General features: G+C 44.4%; 1 protein-coding gene across 4 annotated transcripts in view; it reads right to left on the reverse strand.

Annotated features, from left to right (window-relative positions):
- The window catches only part of ELMO1 (engulfment and cell motility 1), a 1,507,126-nt gene that overhangs the window by 12,238 nt on the left and 1,467,673 nt on the right, over positions 1 to 27,215 (reverse strand). For all 4 annotated transcript variants that reach the window (XM_086964835.1, XM_086964834.1, XM_086964836.1 and 1 more), the window contains one exon: positions 3,376 to 3,458. In XM_086964835.1, the coding sequence (XP_086820961.1) occupies positions 3,376 to 3,458 (83 nt within the window). The remainder of the gene's footprint in view (positions 1 to 3,375; positions 3,459 to 27,215) is intronic.

The following is a 27,215-nucleotide window of genomic DNA, read 5'->3' on the forward strand; positions in this document are numbered from 1 at the left end:
TAGAACAGGGGTAGACCCAATGTAGTCAAAGGACCTGGGTATTCATCAGTATAGACAACAAATGGTCCTTGACATAATTTCACTGGTAAAAATAATCATAACATTTGATTAATCTTCTTAACTCCACAATCAGACTTAATCTATAGTCTTTCTAACACGGATGATATTAGCCCACAACCTCAAAGAACATTTACAGTATGTGCCAATAACTCAATAAATTCGAAAAAAGAGGGGGTTTAGCTAAGGCAATTAATTTAATATATCATGTATTAACAAATGGAAATCAATATTTCTATATACACATATTTACACAAATCCTAAGACGAAATACATTTTTACTCTAAAACAAGAAAAAAGAGAACGTGCACAGAGAAAGATAAAGCGTGTGCTCAAGTGAATGATCAAGAAGATCAGGAAGAAACAGTGTAGATCCTTTATATACAGGGAAATATTGAGCCTGTCCTAGGTATAGCTTGTAAAAAATACTTCTTTTTTACTCGCTGAGTGCTATCTACAATTCCTTGGTCCTTAGATTGCCCCGTTGGTAATAGGATTACCAGGGAGAAGGGGATGGAAGGTGGACTGGGGACAGGGGTAACTAGGTACAGGCTCCCAGGAGGGAATGTCGTCGACGTTTCGACCCAAATAAAGAGTGGGCGGTTCAAGTCCTCAACACCGGGTCTTCATCAGGACGGAGTGACAGGGGGTATCTCTCAAAGTGCACGTCAATTAAAACCATTTGTATGGCACCCTCCCGTGGTGCCTTGATACGTCCAAGTGCGACGACCAGTCCGCACTTGTATTGTGCAAGTGTCCAAAATGTATACCAATGCGTTTGTCACTGGACTGCCTTTTTCAAAATTGTATAATGTTAATTCAGCACGTCTGTTGCCTCGCGCTCGAGAAATCAATCAACGTCGAGGTATCTGGTAGTTTCGCTCCGTATCGCGTTGTGCAGCCTTCCGTCTTGCACCGCGTTTTGGAATGCTAACTATAACTATAACTTCCCTGTGACCTCCGCTTTCTTCAGTGAATATATATATATATAATTATATATATAATTGTGTGTATATATGCGTGTGTATGTATATAGGTGTGTGTATATATATGTGTGTGCATATATATATGTGCATATATATATACACACACACACACATTTAATGGTTATGGAGTACTGGGTAGAAAGGGTACTTTTAGGGTTTATGGTGGGTAAGGGTATTTGGTTGTAAATGTATTTTTAGGGTTTAGGAGCGGGTAAGGGTATTGCACTGTAAGGGTGTTTTAAGGTTTAGGGGTTGGTAAGGATATTGGGCGCACAATGTATTTTTATAGTGCTGGAGCGGGTAAAGGTATTGGGTTGCAGGTATGTTTTTAGGGTTTAGGTAAGGGTATTGGGTAATTCGGTCATTAGTTGCAAAAATAATCAAATTTAATTTATGATTGTTTAAATATAGAAATTGCTACACTTGGACAGTGTGCTTCATATCTGTTTGAAAACAATAGTCTGGATTCCTACCGCAGGTATGAATAAAGCCAGACTACAGGTAAAGCATCATCCAATTGCAGACAATTTCAGTGGTTGAACTTTCACCAAAATTGAAGCTGTTATCAAGGTGACTAGGCATTGGAAAGTACACGGGGGGGGATTTACTGCTGGGATGTGGCATGGTGACTGAGTTCGGTAAGAGCGAAAGTGATGCACAAATGCTGGGGACCAGGTCAATGAGCAGGTCATTTATATCCTAAAGATCGAGGATGAACCCTCAATGGCTGGTAAAAATGTGAAATGAAACAATGCGTACTAACAGCCCTCAGTCACATAGTAACCAAAACTAGTTATTTTAATACGAAGGGACAGGGGGAATCACCAGTTTGTTTGGTGATTGCCATTATCATCCAATCTAGGGTATATCTGTGTTCTAGAAAAGTGCAGAGATTCACTTTCTTAAAAATAATCTAACATCCAATTTCAGCCAACAGTCAACTCGCATAAAGAACATGTGGGAACATGTATCCTCACCACAGATGTGCAAGAGATACCTTTGTGTTCAGGTGGTAGTATCACAGCTGGTGGTGCTACTGTAGAAGGAACCAATTCTTTCATTAACCTCTTGTCTGACGTCACAGTGGGAGTGTGCGTTCGACGTCCAAGGGCCGTCCAATTTGCGCACGCCTGGAATTCACCCGCACAGTGGGAGAACGTGTGCTGCGGTGAATCGGTTAATGTCTATAATGATGCAAATCCTTGGGTTTGCCATTATTATTCAGCACCGTGGCAAACAAGTAAATCCGAAATAATATTGAACTGGTTTAAATAAATTAGTCTATTTCACTTTTTACTTAGAGACAGCTCGGGATGGCATTTTGGTGTTTTTTTCTGTTTCTCCATTTGTTGCATGTGGGACTTGCCCCAGGTGCCCTTCCATTCAATATATATGTAAATACATAGGTCAATATCATTCATAAATAATTCTACCGTTTTCCATAAAGACCCAGGTTGTCGACTTTAAATATCCTACAGGCTGGTCAAGTCATTACGATTTACTATATCTGCAAAGATCAGTTCTTTTTGAGATGTGCTGAACATCATAAAATATTTGTTTAAAGTCTATTTGATACACAATTGTAGTTCCATTCATTATGAAAATCGAGAGAGTTTGCAAAAAACTCCCACTCTTCTGCACAAACCAGAGTCAATCTTACTACAGAACTCATCCTGGTATGTCTAGTTTACTGTAACATACTCTACACTAGCCTCCCGAACAAAACACACCCCTTGCACCCCAAAAACACATTGCCAGACTTCAAAGACTTCAGAACCAGGCAGGCAGGACTGGACTTAACATTCATACTGAGGACCACATCAGACCGGAATTTAAAGCACTCCCATCAGTTTCCTGTTGAGACAAGGATCAAATAAAGGTCTTAAGCGCTGTCCATAGAGCATACGGGGGCGAAGGCCCCAACTACTTACAGCAACTGGCACTTCACTATGTCCCAATGAGAGCCCTCCACTCCAAACCCGCCCATTGGATTACCCAATGAACATTTAAGAGGATGAAACATGAATAAAACTCAATGGGTCTACAAGGGCTCTGGAATGCCCTAAGCCAAACACGAGATCTGAGCCCAACTACATGTGGTTCAGGTAATATTTACAAATCAAACATTCACACTTGCCTTTAACAAAACTCAACATAGAATAAAGGGCACAACAAAAAAAGTTAACCACTCTTTTGGCCTAACACCATGCCATAATGCTACACTTTTCAACACCTTTGTGAACTTCTCCAAAGTAATCTGAATGATGTTGTGTTATGGGTTACATGTTCCTTGTAAAAAAGTAAACTGTTAGCACTGTGTTCAATCTCTTACCTTATTTTGTTTAAGCGCCCCTTTCTCCTTCATGTGAGGGCAGTCCTTACCCGTCACGACTGCTTTTATGTCTGCCACAGGCACTGCATTCAACAACAGAAAGAGTAAGAATGGTCGAGTTACAATTTTGTATCAAGCAAAAGATTAATAACATACTGAATCCTCCACTTCTACAACCTCCAGTGAACCCATGAGAAGAAAAAACCCTAATCTCAATGAAGGTGGTCACAATGGAAGGACATTTGACTTTTAATCACACAAAACATTCCACTGTCCTATTTTGGAAATGGAGGCCACTGCCATCACTACATCTGTGTACAAACATATGTAGCTTGGATGCTCAAACTGGAAGAACACAGTGATTAGAGACCTTCTCATGCACTACCCTTGTCTGCATACTGCAAATGTGCATCTGTTAAGCAGGGAGTTAGTGCAATATTTATACAATGTGTTTCCACTATATAACATATATAGGATATATGGATGAATGAGCTAGTCTATGATGAGAGGGGTAATGCGGGCTCAGAGGCAGAGCAGTCCATTAGTAATATTGTTGGACAGAGTGGTACCTAGCGACGGCATGCTCAACAAGGACGGTGTCCATCACAGTGCTCAGCATTGAAAGGGTGGAAGTGGATAGTACGCTGTGACTGATTCGGCATTGTACAGTCCAGCGTGGGACACTGTGGATTCTAGTGGTGAAATGTGCAGGGGACAGTATAACACTGACTGAGTGCAGCCCAGTGAGAGATTCTGCAGCAGTGAGTCCAGAAATGATAGTGTAGGGCAGTGATGGCCAATGAGGGAGACTGTGGCGGAGCACTGCTTGCTTTTCAGGTCCTAGTATAGAGAGTACTGAAGTGGCCAGCACTGATGATGCGTGACAGTATGGGGCCTACTGATGGAGTTTGCCGCAGAGCCCAGGACTGTTCATCTGTACAGAGGGAGACATACTGATGGACTGGCCAGCCAGAGTGCTGAAAAGCCTAGCACCTATATGTGACAGTATGGAACCTTGTGATGAGGACATTCCCCAGACCAGCACTGATGATGTTGAACAGTATGGGTCCCAGTGATGGAATGTGCGACAGAGTCCATCACAGTGTGGTACCTAGTGGTTGCTTATAGATGGTGTTCACAGAGGAGCCCAGTATGTATGATGCGTAACAGCGTGGGACCTACTGATGAGAATAATGAAGGGCTTGTAGTAAAGTCCAGCGTGGTGATGTACGGCATGGCGGGACCCAGTAAAAGAATGTACAGCACTATTTATGATTGACAGGGCGGGCATAGTGATGTGGTGCTTGGACGAACCAAGCGCTGAAGATGTGTGACAATGTGGGATCTAGAGATGGACTGCATGGCAGATTCCAGCACCGAAGATGTACGGCTGTGTGTGGCCCAGAAGAGCAAGTGGCAGAGTCCAGCACGTTGTGATACAGCCTGATACCTAGCGACAGCTTAGTTGTGGAGTGCATGCTACAGCCCAGCCTGGATAATGTGCCACAGTAGGGGACCTTTTGATAAGCGCATTCGGCAAAGTCCAGCACTTCTGATGTGTGGCAGCCTGTAACCTAGTGAAACAATGCATAGCCCTACTTATAAGCATCAATGTTGGACCTTTCGAAAAGGTAGTACCAACCTCAACACTGACAGTTTTAGGGCCAGAAATGAATGCTCTGCAGTGAGTTAGATTATGCATTCTTTTTTCCTTGCTTCGGCTTTTGTGAGCCTACTTCAAATCACTGAAGTCCCTGCCAAGAGCGAGGGTAAGGACGCAAATCACATTAACTGTATTAGGGGTACATTTAAGGTCTAATTATTTGAACATGGAGCTTACATTACATCTAACAAGGAAAATCACAGCATTACCCTTGGAGACAAATGGGTGCACAGCTGCTTAGAGCCCAGGCTGTTTTAATTTCAGTGACAACAGCACCCGTATGCAAACCTATCCAAAGTCATGGCGGGAGACGCGATGACCAATCACATCAGCAGATTGGTCATACGCTTGTGCTTTTATTCACAGGTGTGTCTGTGATTATTCACAGAGAACAGTCTGAGTATGTTCTTCCTGAATTCTTCCACACAATAGCACAGGGACATTAATTGTATAATTAACGCTAATGAGCAGGGCAGTTGCGCGTATCAAGAGTCAGCCCTAATGGCTCGAGGTTTTCTGATGTTCCAGTATACGGAATGCAAAGACAAAAGTTACCATCCACATGATTTAAAAGATACAGAACAGACAAAGCATAAGCACTTTTTAATCTCTATTGCTTACTTAAAAGTCAATCTGTTTTGATGAATTAAGTAAACAAGAACAGCTGCAGTATCAAAAACAATTCATAGGCCGTGATTGGCTCTGCTCTTCAGGATGCCACACCTTATGATGCCACCTCCTTAATGCCACATTCTATTTTTAAAGCACATTTTTCCATTACCATCACTGGAAGGGAAGATATGGCACAGAGACAGGGAATGGTAAGGGAGGGTGATGCAGTACAACAGTGAGCCAAAAACGGTGCCAGAAACGGGGACAGAAGAGCTGTGGAGCAAAAAGAAAGAGAAAAAATGGGCAGGAACACACAGAATAAAAGAGTGAACATTATATAATGATAAGGTACAAAGCAGAAGTTATGGCCTTTAAAACAAAAAAATGTAGAGGTGCATCTAAGCACGCATAGCTGGGGTGTGTGGGGGATTCTAATGCCAGCATGTACACAAATGAGGGTTGACCCAACTCTCTTCAATCCGGTCTTGTTCTCGGTTATAAATGTGACTTTTCAAATATCTCTTGAGTGTGCTGTTGGCACCCAGATAAATTAGTGCTCTTGCCACATTTCTTGGATATATTTGTTGGGTCCTCCACAACAGGTTCCACCGGTGCCCTTCTTCATCATTGGGCACACATCACCTAGTGTGAGTTGGTGGGCTCTTCTTGTTTGTAAGCAAAGTACTTAGATGGTGAAAGGCAAAATATTTTGTGAGTGAGTTACAACTGCCTTAAATATCCTAGAACTTTCATTTAATGAGTAAGGTATTATGCAAGATTAAAAACAGTGAGATGTCATCAGGAACTAATGGTCCTGGGCATGAAAAAGGTCGACATTGTTTCAGCTGTATAACTGCCCCTCGGGTCAATCGGCTTGCTACAAGATCAAGTTTTTACTGTATTTTAAATTCCTGCATGGTGTGATTGAGCTTTCCAAAATATTTTGATACATTCAGAACAATTTTAAGGAAGCACGCATTTTGTGACTACTTTCTCAAACCAACACGATAAAAGATACAAACGGCATCAAAGACACAAAAGATCTGTTGGTGCAAATAAAAGATTTAGAATTCAGTGAGCGTGACAACCTACTAATGAGTCTGGATATTGAGAGTTATATACAAGTCTTCCACAATAATGACAAGAAAAAATGAGGGAAATTCTGAAAGTGGAAGACCGGACCTACACTATCCCCATAGAATGTGTCAAGGAATACCCAAGACTGGTCCTAACAAAAACATTTTTTGAATTTGAGGGTACACTGTACCTCCAAACCCATGGAACTTCTTAGGGAAAGACCTTTGCCCCAAGTGTGGCGGGGTTGTTTGTTTACAACCTAGAAATGAAACACATCTTACTTGACAGTAACCCCTTCTGTAGACATTTCCATGAGGGAACGCTATATAGACTATGTCTTTGTAGTATGGAAAGGCGATGTGATAACAGCACAGGTCTTTGTTATTTAGTTAAATTAACAGGATAGGAACTTGAAGTTCACACACACCTTGAAAAAGAACACATTAACATTCCTTGATGTAACAATTTTGCATGTAGGAGGCAGACTCCAGACTGACACTTTCCATGAGTCCACAGGAAGAAATTATCTTTTGAGATTTGATACTTTTCATCCCTGCTTCTAATGGGAGAACCTTCCCTACAGACAGTTCCTCTTCCTTCAAAGGAATTGTAGCCAGATTAGAGACTTCAAACATCAGGCTGACATACAGTCAGATAAACTGAGGGCAAGCAACTACCCAGAACACAATCCAAAAATCCAAGAAGAAGGCATTGAATCAGAATCGACATGCATTACTGAAAACCCCAACACGCCAAAAAACAGATCCACTTTTAGTATGTATGACCACATACAATGTGGCATCTGAGAACATGAAGAAAATAATCAAACGTAATTGGCGGATATTGAACACAGCTATAAGACAATGGGATTATCCCTTGTTCTCTAACAAAAGGGAAAGTCTGCGCAATGTACACACGAGGCCCAGACAGAACCTGAAACCTATAAATACCATACAGACAGCCCTGGGTCTCCCACAAGTTACAGGACATTACTCATGCAGTCAATGTAGCATAGGGCACCAACTACAGAAATAAATCTTGTTTCACGGACCCCATGGCAACTTAGAAAACACACAAATTGTAATACTAAACAAGTAATTTACATGATCAGTTGCCCATGTAATCTGAGGTACATAGGGATGACAGCTAGGAAAGTAAGCACCATGTTAGACCTGGCATATTTGGCGTGGTTTAACCTGCCTTTTTGGCCTCTAACTCCTGTATTTTTTGATGCTGTGCTGGATTTCGTTTTTGCTGGTTTAGATGCTTTGGACACTCTGCCACTGCTGATTAGTGCCAGAGTGTAAGTCCTCCCTGTGTAAATTGTTATGATGATTGGATATACATGATTGGCATATTTGTATCACCAAGAAGTCCCTAGTAGGGTGTGCCAGGGCTGGTGATGACAAATGCTACTAGTGGGCCTGCAGTACTGATTGTGCCACCCACATGAGTAGCCCCAAAATTGTGTCTCCGGCCTGCCAATGCAGTGTCTGTGTGCAGTCTGTGAACTCCGTGAAACAAACAAGGACCCCCTGATACGGATCAATTTCCTGGGTCAGGGCAAACAATTAGTGTGAATATAACACCCAGGCAAATCTCTAATAACCACTAGCACATGAATACTGGCATTTGCCAAACAAAAATAATAGTGATCAGCAACTGTTTTTGCACATAAGATACAGTTTAATTCCTTTTACAACACATGATTAAATGATAAAAATTGATACATGATTATACATAGATAATAAAACATTTCAGCATTGTTGGATATGCATAGTTTCAGATACTCATCAATTACAATATAAAAACTAAAAGATGGTTTCCTGACAGAGCCTGTCGTCGCTGGGTGAGATCGCTGCACCGCTTGCTTGCGGACCACATCACGGCACTGCGAGCATCGTCCAGAGCCATCGCATCGAGGAGCTGCAAGAGAGAGATCGCGCTGGATCGCGCATCGTCGCCCCGGAGATCGTCGCAGCCCCTACGAGATCGTCGCATCGTGCCTTTGCGAGAACAAACTTCCTACGGAACCTATGCACCGGAATCCATACAAGTGACCTTCCTCCCTATACAGACTGGATTCGTCGCAACACGCCCGCTGCTGCAGCGGGGCGGTCGCATCGCCTCACCAAGGTCTCAGGAGCAACGCATCACTTGTTTTCTACCACACCAGTTTCTGCTTTTGGAACTTTGTCGCAACTAAAGGTACTGTGAGCTAAACGTGACGCAACTGAACTTTTCACGCAACTGTGGATTGTTTTATCTCAACCTAAAGAACTTTATCGCAACCATATTCTTGAACTGTGTATGTTGGATTTTTGTTGTTTTGGTCTTGTATAGTTTAGATTAAATACCTTTATTTTTCTAAACTGTTGTGGAGTCAGTTTGTGGTCTTTTCACTGTGTTACTGTGAGTGTTGGTACAAATACTTTACACATTGCCTTCTGATTAGCCTTGACTGCTCGTGCCAAGCTACCTAGAGGGTGAGCAGGGGTTATCTCAGAGGGTTTCCTCTTTACCCTGACTAGAAGCTAGGGTCCCTATTTGGACAGTGGTACCTACCTCTGCCAACTAGAGACCCCCAGTTCTACCACACCAGAATCAGTGAAGATAGGAATAATATATGCAATAGACGTAGTAGCACAAAAATGGCAGAGCATTTTATCACCACAAAGCACACCGTGGATGACTTCAGATGGATTGCCCAGGAACAAGTAACAGTAGAAACAAGGAACCCCAAAGAATTTTCTTAGAAAAAGAACAAAGCTGGATCTATAAACTGTCCAACCATATCAGGGGTCTCAATTATGAAAATTCCATGGTGGAATATTTTAGAACTCACACATGGGCCGCCTTAACAGATACAGAGTGCATCAAAATCTGTATGCCATTGCATTTACAATTGTGCTGTACTCTCCTTTTTAACAAAACTATGATTAAAAATAACATGCGAGTACAGAGATATCTGATACACTTATAGGTCAATTGTGTTCCAATGGGTGCTGGCATAACTCCACAATGTCCATTTAGATTAAACACTGCCCTAACGCATACTGACTGTAGCACATGCAAGATGCGCCAATCTCTTTATTGACTAATTTTCTGGTTAAACACACATGTCCAAAAAATAGTGGTATAACTCATTAGTGGACATATTAGATCAGAGTTTAATATAATACCGAAATCGGCATGAATGTCCCCTTTTCTTGTTGAAATGATGCACTTGAACATGAGAGCAGGCACTGGGACAACTCCCAGCATGCCGCTCTTATGTGTGGCGGACTCGCGCAGGCATCACCATACAGGAGAGCGTGGAATCACAAGTACAGGCAATGGGACTACCACTCCCAGCCTTCCTGTTCTGACATGCAGCTGACGAGTCTTCACACGGCCATCACTATAGAGGATAGCGGACTACTATCCCAAGCCGCTGAGCCGTATTCCTAGATCACATTAAAACATGCTTTTTTCTCTATAATAGCAGCGCCATATGAATGCTACTGTGGGTGAGCTCTCCATAGATATAAAAACTATCTTTTTAATTTTACAGGGTGCACAAGTGAATAAGCACAAACACCTGACCATATGATAGATAAACGCCAGTCACGTGACTTTAGTTGGCGGCCCTTTTAAATGCCATTAAGCCATTAAGCATGAGGCTGGCTAAGATGCAGAGTTGCAGGGACACGGACACGATCCCTTGACGAAGTAAGTGCCTTAAACTCTTCAATCCACAAGCTCAGCAGGATTATTTGACAGACCCTATGCTATTTAGGTAAACTGTCAGTATACCCACTTTGTGTGTATGCTGTAACACTGTCAATTTTAAGTTTGATTATAATTTTGTTTATTCATTTGTCTGCTTTTTAATTGTATATATTTGTGACTGTGAGAAATCTGAATTGACGCATTCAGGGGTGACTCAAATGTGTTTGAATGCTTTACTACACTCTAAACGTGTATTGTGCCTCAGTGATAAAACATTTAACATGGAATGTCTTATACATACATGACTATGACACGTATTCTCTCTTTTCAGCTATGACCATATCGAGGAAAGTGTCCTGGTGACATCTCACTGTTTTTCATCTTGCCCAAGACCTTACTCATCAAATCAAAGTTTTAGAATCTATGAGGCAATTTTAACTCACTCACAAAATCCCTTGCCTTTCACCTTAGATGTAGGTCCAATGATGAAGCAGGCCACAGGTGGTATGTGGGGGTAAGGACCCAACAGATATATCCAGGTAAGCAGTAACATACCTGGATGCTGACTGCACACTCACTTGAGGTATTTGAAAGGTCACGCATATATTCGAGTACAAGGCAGGATTGAAGGGAGTTGGGTCAACCCGGCTATGTGTATATTTTGGAATATAGTTCAGGGATCTGAGGGTCCACCCTCTAAAAACTTCTCACTCCTTACTGTTGGTGGGGGTTCTAAAGCAACAAAGGACAATAAAGAAAACCAAATGCAAAATAAACATTTTGATTAAAGAGAAGAGAAGTTTGGTTTTTACATGTAGGCACAGCAATAACTGAATAGTTTTACTGAGGATCAACAGATGGCACTGGTCACCGGGACTCCTAGTTTCTAGCCCTGGCATTTCATATAACAAAAAAGTTTATTTTGAGAATTGGAGTTTGGCTTAGCTTTATTGTAAAAGCCAAATCAACACCCCTGATAATGCTTATAAAATAGAACCTCCGTCTTTGTAGCATGGAGTAATAGTTACCCTCAGTGCCTAATCTGTTGTGCTGGTTGCAGGTGGTGGACATTAGCTCTCATTTTGTTGACTAGGACTTATTTTTCATCATCAGACTTTGAACCGTAGCAAGAGAGAAGAAGGTAGAAAAGGGAGAAAATAGAAAGAGAATGACAGCGAGAAAGGGAGAAAATGGGAATGATAAAGAAACCTGAAAGAGTAAAATAAGGAGACAATGTGTAGAGAGATGGAAGAAAGCGGCATAAATTAGAATTATTGTTAGGCAGCCATAGATTTGAAACTCCGGCATTTGTCAGTGTTGGTGCCGGGCGCCTATGAAAAATTTTGGACCCACGGATTATTATTATTTTTAACACATTAAACACAGTTGACCCTATGTTTAAACAAGCACAAATACACAGTAGTTGCCAAGGTATGTGAACTAGTAGAAGCATGATTGTCAGAGCATATGAATCAATGCACCAAGAACAGAAGTTCGGCCGGACTTGCCCTGACTTGACACCCCTCTCATTCCATTTTCAAATCCATTGTCAAAAAGGCCAGATTTTAAAGAGAGAGATGGGCACCATTGTCAATAAATGTTGCTAGCTCAAATCACCACAACGAAATCCCACCCCTTAATAAAATCAGACCAGAAAATCTCAATTATGCATGCTTCAGCAAACGAATCAATTGATATTCCAGAAAGCCAATTTGAGAAAACGTAAAAGATATAAAGTCCCTCAGAAGCAAATGCTGCTGGCATTTCACAAGTCAAGATCTCCCCATCATACATAATCTTTTGCTGCATTTAGATGAAATATTTGCCCAGTAAAAGCTCTTTAACTGCAGACTTGCGTGTTAACCATGCTCTGAGGCACAGATGCATCAAACCACAACAGTTGCCCATAGGCATACGACTATTTACTGAGGAAATGTATTATGGCCTCATTTCTCTGCGAATATTACACTATTTACAATCTAAAGTATGCCGTTTGTACTAATCAGCAGCATTTCCGGTTTCCTACTCACTAAAATGCTTGCTTTAAATAACCAGGTTTTATGCAGTGACTGGAGCCACTTCCTTGGCTTCTGAAAATATGACGAATCTCTGGGCATACATCTTAAGCAATGTCTGCTACCCCACAGCCATTTTATTCATATAATACTCAGGATCCTGCAACTCCATTATAGTCTCTAATGTCTTTATTACATGCAGCTTGAGCAGGTCAGGACTGGAGCACCAGAGCAGCCCTGGCATAAACTGTTCCACTCAAACTCCTTGCACAATTTCTCTTTCCATCCAAGACGCTCTCTGTGGTACTGCAAATCCGGACCCCGCCGTTTTACAGATATCGAGGTCCAACACTCGTGTCACAAAATATCGTCGTACCATGACGAATTTGGTATCTACAGACCGGTAATGATTAGGGCATTATCCCTATACATTTGCGTCACGATTGAGTGATGCTAACACCCTTAAATCGTAGTTTCCGTCCCGAACCCTCGGACTCCATTTTGTAAACGGCATCCATCTTATGACTTGCCCTCATATAAGTCAATTGATTAAAGCCGAGCTTGATCTAAAAGGACACGTCCTTTGTAGCTGACTTCCCCATGACCTGGCCGAAGCTGCCTCCACTGCCTCCAGCCAAGCCTGTTTGGGCAGCTCCTCACCCAGTGGCCGAGCAAGATATCATCAAGGCACAACATGTCATAAACCATTCACTACATACAGACCCTGTTTTCCATACACATACACCTGTTCATGATTCTTGTTTACGACCCGTTTTATGATGGGAGGGTGCCCGACCTTATTGGTGTTTCATCGATATCTGATGGGAGTTCTGGATCTGGCTGGGTAATCCATCACCAACTGGACATCTAAAATATGTGCTGACCAGCATGACTTCGCTCTTTGTATTATTGTAGAAATATTTGTATAGCCATATCATAAACTCAAGAATTCTTGCCTACAGCTGTTATTTCTGTATATAAGGAGAAGGCTGGTTCTGTAAAAACGAACAGTCTCCTGAGAACTTACGGCCCGTGTTGTCGTACTTCTAGGACGCATGTTACTTGGTTGCAGCCAATAAAACTCGATCACTGACTTCAACTAGAAGACTCTGTGTTTCTGTAAGTCCAGAACAGGGAGAACTCAGAGGTCTTCGGGTGTGGTCCCCTGGCACCACCGGGTCTCTAAAAACCCGGCACCTCAGTTGGCGCCCAACTCGAGGCGATATCAAGCGGTGACGGTCCAAGCCAGATGTTCGTGAGGAGCTTCGTGTGAAAATTCCGGAGGACGGCCAGCCATTTCAGCGACCCCTGCATGTCGACGTGGTTCCGAAGGTCTTTGCTGCGAGGTTCCCCGCGTCCCGACGGCTACGAAGGACTGCTGCCCTGACTATCGCCCTGTTTTGGACCCAGTGATCCTTGGTAGAGCGAAACGATAGACGAGTCTTCTAGTGACGTCACCGATCTTCAATATTCAGTTAAGTATAAGTGGAGCGTCTCCCAGTTCTTAGTTTGGTTCTTAGTTTTGGTATCCCAGAGATACGGTTTGTATTGGTTCTTGCAAGCACCAAAACCGAGGGGTTCGTGTATTCACGAAAATATCATAATTAGATGATCCCTTGAAGTTTGAAGCTAGACTAGTGAGCGAAGATGCCTGGTCTCAGCAGACTTGGAAACTTGTTTTGTCTTGGTTGTAGTAAGGACTCCCGATTAGAGGATTGGTGTCCGGTTCCTCCGATCGGAACTCCAACATATGAGTTATATATAAAGCACGGAGTAGGTCCTATCACGTATAATGAGGTATGGATAAAATACACCCGCAAGGATGGTGTTTTAAAATGGCCCCAATATGGTAGTTTTGACTCAGAAATATTAGACAACCTCGAGGTCAAATTGTTCAAAAAGAAAGCCCGGCCGGCAATGTTTGACTCTTTTCGCTTATGGCGCAAAGAAGCCAAACAGAAAGAAATAAAATTAGCGAAGAAGAATAAAAGAGGCATGTCGATGGTACAAGCTGCCATCGCATACAGGGATAATGAGGAAGAGCAGGAAAGTGAACAAATGCTCAGAAGCAAGAAACTAGCAATAGATAAATGCTACCCGATGTTACCACATGGGGGACAAGACTCAAAGGAAACACCCGAGAAGGATCCATTAATGTCCCATTTATTGAACTCACCACCCCCATATACATCGAGTATTGTTGGACCCCCGAGACGTATTGTTATACCGCGCCCCGGCGCACGAAAAGCAGCTCTTGCACAAGCACCAGCTCCTCTTCAGCTGGTTCCTACTTCTCCGGCACAGCCTTCTCAAGGGTCGCCGCCTTTGCTACATACTCCTCCTACTTCTACAACTTTGCCTACTGCTCCAACTATTCACTACGATACTACGCCTGCTACTGCCTCGACTTCTTCTGCTGTTGCTTCGACTTCCTCTTTACATCAGCCTGTCTTTTCTGGCGCATCTGCTTCGCCGCACGCTTCTCCTTCTGTCAGACAGAGAGTGGCAAGTACCGTCACTGGTCTATTCTCGCCCTTCTTTGGGTCGCCTAAAACGACCCCTAAACCAGAACGTAGACAGTTGCGTAGTCAACTACCCGACTACGAGGAAAGAGAAGTACTGAATGAGTTAGCACGCAAATGGGTTACGGATACTGTAAGATATGATCTTCAGTCTGTTATAGAAGTCTTCCGTCAGTGGGATCCATCCACTCAAAGATATGTGTTTGAGGAAATGTGCATGTACCTCTGGGAAGATTTACAAGACAATGACCCAAAACGCAGAATGCAGGAACTAGCTCGCATGCGATTCAAATTTTACGAAGGCATGATTATAGGCACAGATGTTAAAAAAGCAATGGATCTGTTGTTATCGTATAGGAATAAGGGGAACAGCTCTAGATCGTTTAATGAGGATGATGTGTCTGGTAGGAAAAAGGCGCGACAGTATCCCATGAGAGAGGTTCTTCCGGTATGGAGGGAAGGTGATGCGAATGCACAACCACCTGTTCCACCGCATTTCCAGCGCGTATGGGTACATGTCCCCTGGAAAAGATCCGAAGTTTTAGCACTCAAACAGACGCTACCCGATCCCCGTAAAAACCCAGCAGGATATTACAAGGAATTATCACAGACCGCCAGCTCATGTATAATGAATTTAGCAGATATAGACATGTTGTTTGGGAACGTTGTTCCGCATCCTTTGTGGAGTAAAATCCGTCATGCAGATCATGATCAAGAACTAGGTGACTCATGGGCTAATATTACTGCTACTGATGCTAGACAAGTTGGTGGTTCTAAACCCGAGCCTTTAATAGCAGATCTTCCCGGTAGGATTATCGCGTACAGGAAAACGTTGATGCCTGAATTACGCGTAAATTGGGACAAGCTATCTGCGTGCAAGCAAAAGAAAGATGAGAATGTGTCTGACTTTTTCATGAGATTTGAGGAGACTTACACTGATCATAGTGGTCAGGACATGGCTACCGAGGGTGGCCAAACATTGTTTGTAGACAAATTTGTACATAATCTGCTTCCTGAATTATGCAATAAATTGAAAGATTCGGAGAGTGCTTGCGCTGTTTCCACGTCAGCACAGATTTTAGCCACAGCCCAGTACTATGAAAATAGACGCAAAGATGAGCTAGATAAGTCAGACAAGAAGACTAAAGAATTAAAAACTAAAGTTCTCCTCCAGCAAGCCTATCCGCCTCGCACTCCTAGTCAGCCCAATTATCAGCAACCACAGCAGTATTCGAGAAACGCGCAAGGAAACGAGTTTTCCCACCAGCGTTCTCCGTATGGCCCGAACCAATGTGCATATTGCAAAGAAGAGGGTCATTTCAAAAGTAATTGCCAAGCTCTTGCACGACGTTTTAACGGTGTCTCCGGCGCGAGGGGTAGAGGTGTTCAACAGGCTCCTAGAGGTAGGGGCCGTGGAAATTTCCCCCAGAATACCATTTCTTTTCCGCCTCAGAATTCTATGAATAGCTTTGACCAACAGAATAATACATCTTCTAGGTCAGCTCAGTACTATGCAGATGACTATTATGCAGAAACTGAGAATGAGGGTAATAATTGCTAGGACAGCCATGGACAAAGAGAGGGAGTTGTTTCAGTTCCAGTAGATCAGAATGGACCTTATGTCGAGGTAATCACATCCGGAGTGTGGGAGCCATTTCTGCTGGATACTGGTGCTACAAAAAGTTCTATTATGCACTCAAAACTTCCTGGTGCACCTTTTATCCGGCGAAATGAATGTTTCAGTAGGTTTTTCTGGCGCCCCTGTTAGAAACCCGATCTCCAGTCCCATGCCCCTTTCTGTTGGCCCATGCGAATTAGAAGCACCCCTCATTCTTACAACAGGTTGTGGCGAAAATTTGTTAGGTTTGGATTTGCTGAAGAGATTATATGCGACTTTATACTGTTCTCCTTCGGGAGTACAACTCACCCTTGGTAAGAAAGTGATTTCCCCGATGTATTTGGCAAAAGAAAGAATTCCGATTGAGTTGTCATCTCTTCCAGATATACTTTGGGCGAATGGTTCTAATGATGTAGGTCGTTTAGAGATAGCACCGTATGTCATAACATTGAAAGCTAATGTCAGGTTGCCACGTATTCCCCAATATAGAATGTCTAAAGAATGTGAAAAGGCTTTGCTAGAAATAGTCCACGATCTAATTGCGAAAGATGTAATCGAAGAGACTACAGGCAACATTTGTAACAGTCCTGTTTTGCCTGTCTTAAAGCGTACCGATCCTTCACGGCCCCCTGTGTACCGATTTGTGATCGACCTAAGGGAAGTGAATAAGATCGTTGTACCGCAGTTTCCAGTCGTCCCCGACATTACTGCCTTATTGACAATGGTTCCAGCCTCAGCCAATTGGTTTTCAGTGATCGACCTGAAGAATGCCTTCTTCAGCATCCCGATTGCCGAAGAGAGCAGAGACATCTTTGGCTTCAATTTAGGAGGACGAAGCTTCAGCTTCAGACGCGCTCCTCAGGGCTACTGCGAGAGTCCATCAATATTCAGTCAGGCTCTGAAAACACAACTAGATACGATTGTTCTACCTGGTGGCGCGACTCTGATTCAGTATGTAGACTATTTACTGATCGCTGCAGATACTGAAGAGATTTGCAAGCAAGCCACGTTGTCCTTGTTGCGTCATTTATGTGACATGAAGCACAAGGTCTCGCTTTCCAAATTACAATTTTGCCGACAAGAAGTAACCTACTTAGGTCACATCTTATCGAAGGAGGGAAGGAGACTGACCCCAGAAAGAATACAGGCAATTGCAGAACTGAGTGTCCCAAGGACACAAAGAGAAGTGCGTGCTTTCTTGGGCATTACATCATACTGTAGACAATGGATACCGAATTTCTCACTGTTGGCCAAGCCCTTGCTGGCATTAATGCGTAAAGACACACCCAATCCTTTGCCTTGGTCTGAAGATTGTCAGGCGAGTTTCCATGAGTTGCGTGAGGCATTATGTTCGGCTCCTGTGTTAGGCAATCCAGACTACAGCAAGCCGTTTACATTATACGTCCATGAGAAGGAAGGGTGCGCATTATCAGTCTTGACACAGCACTTTGGGGACAAACAACGCCCATGTGCATATTTCTCCGCGACTCTAGATCCTGTAGCTAAGGCATTACCAAGTTGTTTGAGGGCCACTGCCACAGCGGCTGTCTGTATTCGACAGTCGGCTGGGTTAGTCATGAATAATACTCTGACCGTTATGGTCCCACATGCAGTAGATATCCTACTAAACAGGACGAAAACACAGCACCTAACTAGTGCTCGACTGTCCTGCTATGAATTGACCCTATTAGCAAGCCACATTCACATAAAGAGGTGTGATACACTCAACCCTGCTACGTTACTACCCATTCCACCAGCAGAGACAGATGAGGTCGACAAACATGATTGCTGCTTTAGGACAAAGGAAGAGACAAAAGGGAGAGTAGACTTGCAGGACACTCCCTTCCCTGAATGTAATGATAATTTATGGGTTGATGGTTCATGTTTCAAGTTGCCAAATGGTGATACGACTGCAGCATATGCCGTCCCAACATTACACACGATTGTAGAGACAGCTCGCGTCCCCCAGAATTCTGCACAAGCAGCAGAATTAGTCGCACTCACAAGAGCGTGCGTGTTGGCGAAAGGAAAACGAGTGAATGTGTACATTGATAGTCAGTACGCCTTTGGCGTCGCCCACAGTTTTGGAAGATTGTGGCGTGAACGTGGGTTCCTGACGTCACATGGTGCAAGAATACAACATGGCCAGCTAGTACACGACCTTCTCGAGTCACTGACCTTGCCCCTACAGGTTGCGATTGTGAAGTGCAGCGCGCATAGGAAAATCCGAGATGATGTTGGTCGAGGGAATGCATTTGCCGATGAGGTCGCGAAAGAGACTGCAAGGAACACAATGAGTCGGATGTATGTTGTAGGTCCTGCTAGATGGACCCCTGATGTGGGTATGTGTGAGGACACCATCGAAAGTGTGAAGTCTATACAAGCTGATGCTACCGAGAAAGAAGTGAATGAATGGAGAGAAAGCAAGGGTAGGTTAGACGCAAATGGTTGTTGGGTCGAACTGTCAGAACATCAGCAATGGTTATTACCTAACGCCTATGTGCTCGCAGTGGTAACGATGGCCCATGGAATGGCACACATCAGTGTGAAAGGAATATGTAAGCTGTTGGCCCCAGTATGGCAGAATAGTGGTATCCCAAAATGTGCAGAGAATCTGGTCAGAAATTGTATGGTGTGTTTGAAGCACAATCCCGGTAGGGGAACCCCAACCCCAGCTGGTCATTTTGCCCCTCCAACGTACCCGTTCGAGGTCTTGCAACTCGATTTCATTCACATGGAGAGGTGCAATAATCTGAAATATGTCCTTGTTGTCGTTTGTGCCTTCTCCAGGTGGGTAGAAGCGTACCCCCTTAAGAACAACACTGCATTGTCAACTGCCAAAGCCCTTGTCAAGGAATTCTTCTCTAGATTCGGCATGCCTAGAATTGTCTGGAGTGATAACGGAAGTGAATTTGTGGGACGAGTGATGAAGAGAGTGTGTGAGTGTCTAGGCATCCACCAAAAGTTCCATGCTGCAAATCATCCCCAATCGGCAGGATTAGTAGAGTGCTATAATGGCACGTTAAAATTGAAATTGGCCAAGATCCAAGCCAGCACAGGTCTCAAGTGGCCAGATGCCCTGCCTTTAGCACTCCTGTCTACCAGGATGATTGTCCATTCCAGATTAGGACTTAGCCCACACGAGATTGTGTTCGGACGCCCCGCAAATATATGGGGAGTACCGAGACCCAGGAGGCTCAGTGACATAGAATACCCTGCACTGTTTGACTATTTGCACGAACTGACAACTAAACTGCATGCTTTACATCAACAGGTCCACAGCTCCTCTCCACCGGCGTCTGACGATCCAGGCCACGCCATCGAGCCCGGCTCTGGATCTGATTCGGAATTTCAGACGTACCAAGAACGAGGAGCCTCGCTGGACCGGACCTTTCCAGGTTTTGCTCTCCACCCGCTCTGCAGTACGTGTCCTCGGGAAGAAACACTGGGTGCACGGCGCCCACTGCAAAAGGGTCCCGCTCCCCCTTCCATATGACCGATGGGTCCGGCAAGGAGTCGCTGACTCCGAAACTGAGTCTACACCTCGTTTTGTCCCCTTCTGCGATGCACGATTAAAAGGAACTGGTACTGACAAAGAGAGCGATTGTATCTTGCAAGGATCTGTGCCTCCGTCGATGCAGTTGGACACTACAGAACCTGAAACATTGTTTGAAGATCACACCGTGCCTGGAAAGGAACGATATAATCTGAGGCCAAAACCAAGGAACTGACATAATCGAATTTGTGCGATTTCCCCCCCTTTTTCCATGAACTATTTTTGATTCCACAGCTCTCTCGCCCAGGGAACCAGCTCATTTTTGATTTTCGAACCGCCATCCGGTTCTGCTGCTAGGGCCGCGGTTGAAGTCTGAGGAGTGCAGCCGGGGACGCCTAGGTCAACGGTTCTGGTCAGTCTGAGGGAATTACCCCAGACTGGACAGAGCGCACATCTTGGCAGAAGCAACCTCCCACCGCGGGCAGCAACCAGAGGATGGAGTTTCCAGGGGTTGAGAGCCCTGCAAGACACATGACCTTTGAAAAGAAAATATGTACTGTAATGGCAAGAAGACGAACTCTAGTATTGAGCATCTCAATGTTGTGTAGTATAATAATGTTTTTAACTGGCTATGCTCTGTCCATTTTTCGAGTTCCATTCATACACAACACACAGATCGCACCTCCTCCTACTGTTCCCACACACTCCTTTCACCCTCTACCTAAACACGAGTCTGCCAGAAGACTAGAATTCGTAAATAACTCCTTTATCCAGCTCCTACATCAGCACCAGTCTATTATGAACACATCGAATTGTTGGATATGCGGACTCATGCCACACACTGCAGATAAGGGCATCCCTTACTTTGTCCTGCCATTCAGTTATTTCGGTTCCCTGTGGGCTTTCCAGACTATGTTCCTGTTTTCCCTTGAACCCTACGTTCGAGGGGAGAACTCAAACAATAAGGCACTAGTGGCAGGGATCCGAAATATGAGTAGAGATATTGACACGGTTAGAGAAACTCCCAAAGATGAGTTTACCCCATACAGCAGGTGGAACATCACCAAGTATGGGATTTCCTTAAGTGAGAGCCAGAAATCAAAGAAATCCTCCCCAGTCTGGATAGTACCCCAGCGAGGTCACTTATGTCTGCAAGGTATTGGCAGGGATCCCAAAGCGCAGTTGGGGAAGAGCATATGTACGGAGACGTATGTGTTTGCCTCCCGAACTTGCCCTCCATTCTTGGCGGCTAAAGGCACCTATTTCGTCTGCCATGACAAAGCCTACACATGGTTGCCCCCTGACTTCTCGGGCACATGTTTTATCTCGTTTCTGCTGCCACCCACCTACACGGCCGGGGCAGATTACCATCGGACAAGGACAGTTAGGGGTGTCGTGAGTCAAGACGACACTGCGGGTCAGGAGTTTGGAGACTTCGCAAAGGGTTTTCTGCCATTTTGGGGGCCCATGGTGAACAGCAGGAACATTCGACAACTGACGAGAGTAGTTGAGTCCGCCGTGACTGAAACGGCCGGTGCCCTTAGCAACTTGACAGCTGAGCTTCAGTCGGATCGACTTATGACCCTTCAGAACCGGGTTGCCCTGGATGTCATACTTGCAGACCGTGGTGGTGTGTGTAGAGTGATCCAATCTAGTTGCTGCCTTTTCATCCCCGATAATGCTCCGACGGTATACCAGGCCATCTCCAAATTACACAAAATCTCCGACTCCCTTCACATGGAGAAAGGAGACTGGTCTCTGCTAGGGTGGTTCTGGGAACTGATCTCTGCCTGGGGATGGAAAACTCTGATCTTCATCGGGATGATCTTAGCCGTTCTGTTTATGTTCTGCCTGTTTGTGCAGTGCGCTCCTGCAATATGTGGCCTCTGCGCCACTTCATGTGTAAGGAAGCCTGTGTCAAGGGACGAATTCAGCAACAGAATGATGCTACAGCAGCATCTTCGTGAATTCATCAATACAGATTTGGACTCAGATTAGCGTGAGTTATTGCCTAATATGAGGGCAAAAGGAGGGTCTGTGGTACTGCAAATCCGGACCCCGCCATTTTACAGATATCGAGGTCCAACACTCGTGTCACAAAATATCGTCGTACCATGACGAATTTGGTATCTACAGACCGGTAATGATTAGGGCATTATCCCTATACATTTGCGTCACGATTGAGTGATGTTAACACCCTTAAATCGTAGTTTCCGTCCCGAACCCTCGGACTCCATTTTGTAAACGGCATCCATCTTATGACTTGCCCTCATATAAGTCAATTGATTAAAGCCGAGCTTGATCTAAAAGGACACGTCCTTTGTAGCTGACTTCCCCATGACCTGGCCGAAGCTGCCTCCACTGCCTCCAGCCAAGACTGTTTGGGCAGCTCCTCGCCCAGTGGCCGAGCAAGATATCATCAAGGCACAACATGTCATAAACCATCCACTACATACAGACCCTGTTTTCCATACACATACACCTGTCCATGATTCTTGTTTACGACCCGTTTTATGATGGGAGGGTGCCCGACCTTATTGGTGTTTCATCGATATCTGATGGGAGTTCTGGATCTGGCTGGGTAATCCATCACCAACTGGACATCTAAAATATGTGCTGACCAGCATGACTTCGCTCTTTGTATTATTGTAGAAATATTTGTATAGCCATATCATAAACTCAAGATTTCTTGCCGACAGCTGTTATTTCTGTATATAAGGAGAAGGCTGTTTCTGTAAAAACAAACAGTATCCTGAGAACTTACGGCCCATGTTGTCGTACTTCTAGGACGCATGTTACTTGGTTGCAGCCAATAAAACTCGATCACTGACTTCAACTAGAAGACTCTGTGTTTCTGTAAGTCCAGAACAGGGAGAACTCAGAGGTCTTCGGGTGTGGTCCCCTGGCACCACCGGGTCTCTAAAAACCCGGCACCTCATCTCCTCGCTCTTCTCCGTCTCTGATGATAGTTTCCTCTCTACCTCTTTGCTCCCTGCTTTTCTCTCTCAATGTGTGAAGAAGGCCCCACATGCAGCCCCTGCCCTAAAACAAGATGAGCTTAGCAAATAGGTCTCACCTTTGGGACCTCATAAGTGTTTAGCCATGCAGTAAATTATCTTGGGTGCTGTGCCACTGGGCCATATAGTCTGATTCAGGAATACATGTTTGCTTCAAGGAACATTTCTGGTCACATTCCATGGCTTTTTAACGCACAGACAGAAAGACAAGTGCCTTGATGTAAACGCGCCGTCCATCATCCCCTTTTGTATCGTTTTGTTCGCCCTAAATTGGTAGGGTATGCTCAGATGTGAGTCCCTTGCTCACTTGGCCACTGGATTCAAGATAGCCTGGCTGATGAGGATTATGAATCCGAACCCGGTCCCAGGATGCTTGTTTCGGGTCCAGGGAAGACATGGCTTGGCAGTTCGGGCTGGACTGTTCCCATGAGGCACAGGGTCAGACTGATTTGCATATGGCCATGTCTGAACTGGGTGGCTGAGTGAGCTAAAGAATGGTGATTGATTAAACCCAGATCAGTTGACTGGAGGTGAGTGTTTGATTTGCTCATTCGCTCCGCCCTCATCCCCTTTTGTATCGCTTTGTTCGCCATAAGTAGGCAGGGAATGCTCAGAAGTGAGACCCTTGCTCACTTGGCCACTGGATTCAAGATAGCCTGGCTAATGAGGATTATGAATCCGAAACCGGTCCCAGGATGCTTGTTTCCGGTCCAGGGAAGACATGGCTTGGCAGTTCAGGCTGGACTGTTCCCATGAGGCACAGGGTCAGACTGATTTGCATATGGCGATGTCTGAACTGGGGTGGCTGAGTGAGCTAAAGAATGGTGATGGATTAAACCCAGATCAGTTGACTGGGGGTGAGTGTTTGATTTGCTCAAACGCTCCGTCCATCATCCCCTTTTGTATCGCCTCGATGCAAGTGAACAGCACTATCACATTCAGTGTGCAGCCATCTTGAAGCTGTTTCCTTGATGTTACAAAAACAGATAATGTACTAATATTGTGTAGCAAAGAGAGGAACCACAAGCTAAGAGTGCCTAAGACCAAAAGAATGTGTGGCTGAGGAGTGAAGATGTTAGAACAAAGTCCAAATTAACAACACAGTACTTTTTCCTAGCAAAGATTCCCAAAGTAGTTTGCATGTACGAGACAAACTCAACTTCAACTGTGGTTTAATGGAGCCTGTGGCTACAGACCCCTTCACGGTCCGGATGGAAGGTGCAGCGATGTCTTCTCTTTAGAACTAACAATAAAGAGTTTGGCTCATAAGTAGCAAGGCTGAGCACATGATAACCAAAAATCACAACCAATTGCCAATGCTGCTGCGATTTCCTGAATTTAATTACCCACGATGTAAACACTGACCATCAATACATCTATAAAAAATGAAAAAGGTTTTTTTGAAAAAAATGGAATGAGAATTCAATCAATAAAAGGCGATTAATGAGCTTATAGATGTATTGATGGTCAGTGTTTACATCGTGGGTAATTAAATTCAGGTAATCGCAGCTGCATTGGCAATTGGTTGTGGTTTTTGGTCTTCTCTTTAGGACGCAGGACATGGCTGACACTAAGATGTAGCCTCTGGTACTTTGCGGGCAGGCAAGAAATGCCTCACAGTCCATGGGAAGCTGCTGTGAACATGCTTTGAAATTAGAACTCTGAGAGGAGGAGGATGACAGGAAGAGGCAGCGGACATCCAACTCCTATGCAGGCATGGCAGTGGCAACATAAGCTTGAGAGTGGGCTGAGGGGAGTGTACTATCAGCCCTTCACATGCATTCTGCTAATTTACCTCCATAATCTGTTCCCTGAAACACATGCACTCTCAGAATGCTTCAGAAGAAAAAGAGCAAAGCAGAAGGCAGGCAGAGGCACACGAACGAGAGACAGCAATGAGAGTGGGGGGGGGGGGGGAGAGAAGTGCATGGGCAAGAGAAAGCAAAATGGGCAGTGAGGCAGCAACACTGTGCAGCGGTCTACAGAAGAATGGTGCGAGAGAGCAGAAGGTGGAAAGAGATACAAGAGAGATAGGTGGAAATGTACTGTCATGGAGTGCTTCACGAGCAACGAAACGAGGGAGGATGGGAAATAAAGAATCCTATGTATTTCTGATATAGGCACCAGATACAGTTTAGAAACAGTGGTTATGTGTACATCTCCATACCAGCATGAGGTTCAGAGTACATTTTTCAAAATGCCTTCGCTCTTACATTAAGAAGGCACAAATGCAGCAAAATCCAATGGGTAATGCTAAATCTTCTACTATTCTATGTTCCCACATGTCTCCCAATAAGAATGGATTCTCATTTGGGTGGGTGTGCCAAGAGCCCATGACAGAAAAGAGCCAAAAATGCAACACAGACATCACATTTTTCCGCTGAAGACACTTTTTTGTGATGTGGGAGCTGTGGATTTTGGGCCCTAGCACAGCTGGCACCTACGGAAACCTATCAAACCTGCACATTTTTCGAAAACCAGACACAGGGTACTCTAGGGTGGGGTGACTTCTATGACTCTCACCGTATTTGCTTACCCAGAAGCCTTTGCAAACCTCAAACTTTGACTAAAACACACATTTTCCTAACATTTCTTTGCAGGCATGTTCCAGAATCTGTGGGGATCCACAAATTTCATCCAACCCAGAGTTTCCAAACATTTCCCAATATCAACAGTACCCCACGTGTGCGTGGGCCAAGAGACCACCACCAAAAGGCCTCATGGAGGGATCAGCTTCAGGGGGTAGTTGCTGTATTGTGGGCCAATCTGGGCCACCACCCATGGAAACCTGCGAACCATAGACATTTATGAAAACTAGACACCCAGTGGAATCCACGGTGGTGAGGCAAACGTGTATTCCACACGTTTTTTTTCCAACTATGCCATGCAAATGTCAAACTTTGGCTAAAAACACACAGTTTCCTTATATTTCCGTGATGAAAACTTCAGGAATCAGGATAAATCCACAACATCACTACCACCCAACATTCCGCCGCTTATCCGAATAAAAACGTCACCCCATGTGTGCAGCTGGGCTAATTGCCCACGACAGGAATGGGTCGAACCAAGGTCAATGGGAGTTCCACTGTGGGACTTCCATGGACCCTGGTTTGGTCCGATACTCTCATGTTCACTAGGCTAGTGACACAAGTGGAGTAGTGTTTTTATTGGTATAAGTGAGAAAAAGCTGAGTGGTAGGAATCTTGTGGATCCAAGTGGATTCTGGAAGATTACGTTACATAAATGCAAGGGAAATTTCATGACCTTAGACAAAGGTTTAGGTTTGCATTACATAATGGTATCCACGCAAAGCACACCACCCTGAATACCCCCGGGTGTTTTGTTTTCAAATATCTGTGGGTTTGGTAGCCTTCCTTAAGTGGCAGACCAGGAAATGTTGATTTCTCATGACGTTTTGGGACTTTTCCTGTTGTGGATGCTAGGGCCACCCATACAAGAAGGGTAGTGTTTTTAATCTGAAAAAATGGGGGCATGCTGGGCAGTTATAAATTTGTGTAATCCGAAACGTTAAATCACAGAAAAGCAAGGAAAATGCATGGTTTTAGGCAGAGTTTGAGGTTTGCAGAGCATTGTAGGTAAGGAAACGTCACAGGATCCATGCAAGGCATACAACCCTGGACTCCCCTCTATGTCTAGTTTTCCAAAATTTCTGGGTCTGGTAGCTTTTCCCAGGTGGTGGCCTACCAAAGTCCAAAATGTCTGCAGTGGAGCAGAAAGACTGTTCAGGCTTTAAGGGTGAGGGAGAGACCTGATGTCAGGATGAGCGAAACCCACCCCAATATCTTATAATACAAAATATCCTTGTCATTCAGTGGGCTTTTCGCTCCCGGGGGGCAAATTGAGGCCAAACTCCCTCTCTGCCCTCCATGAATTCCACAATATTGGTTTGTCTCCTTTGAGTTGAGAGTATGGCCTAATGTCTGAGTGTTATGTGCACGCCCCTTTCTTTCTCCCAAATACTTAATCCCTGGTGACTAGTGGGCTTTCTATCCTCTGGGGACAGATTTGGGGCAACCTCCCCAACTGGGATAGGTCCCCTATCTACCCCCAGTATGGCAGAAAAACACCATTGACTCACTAGGGAAGGG

This window comes from Lissotriton vulgaris, chromosome 4_1, assembly GCF_964263255.1.
Source record: "Lissotriton vulgaris chromosome 4_1, aLisVul1.2, whole genome shotgun sequence".
Lineage (NCBI taxonomy): Eukaryota > Metazoa > Chordata > Amphibia > Caudata > Salamandridae > Lissotriton > Lissotriton vulgaris.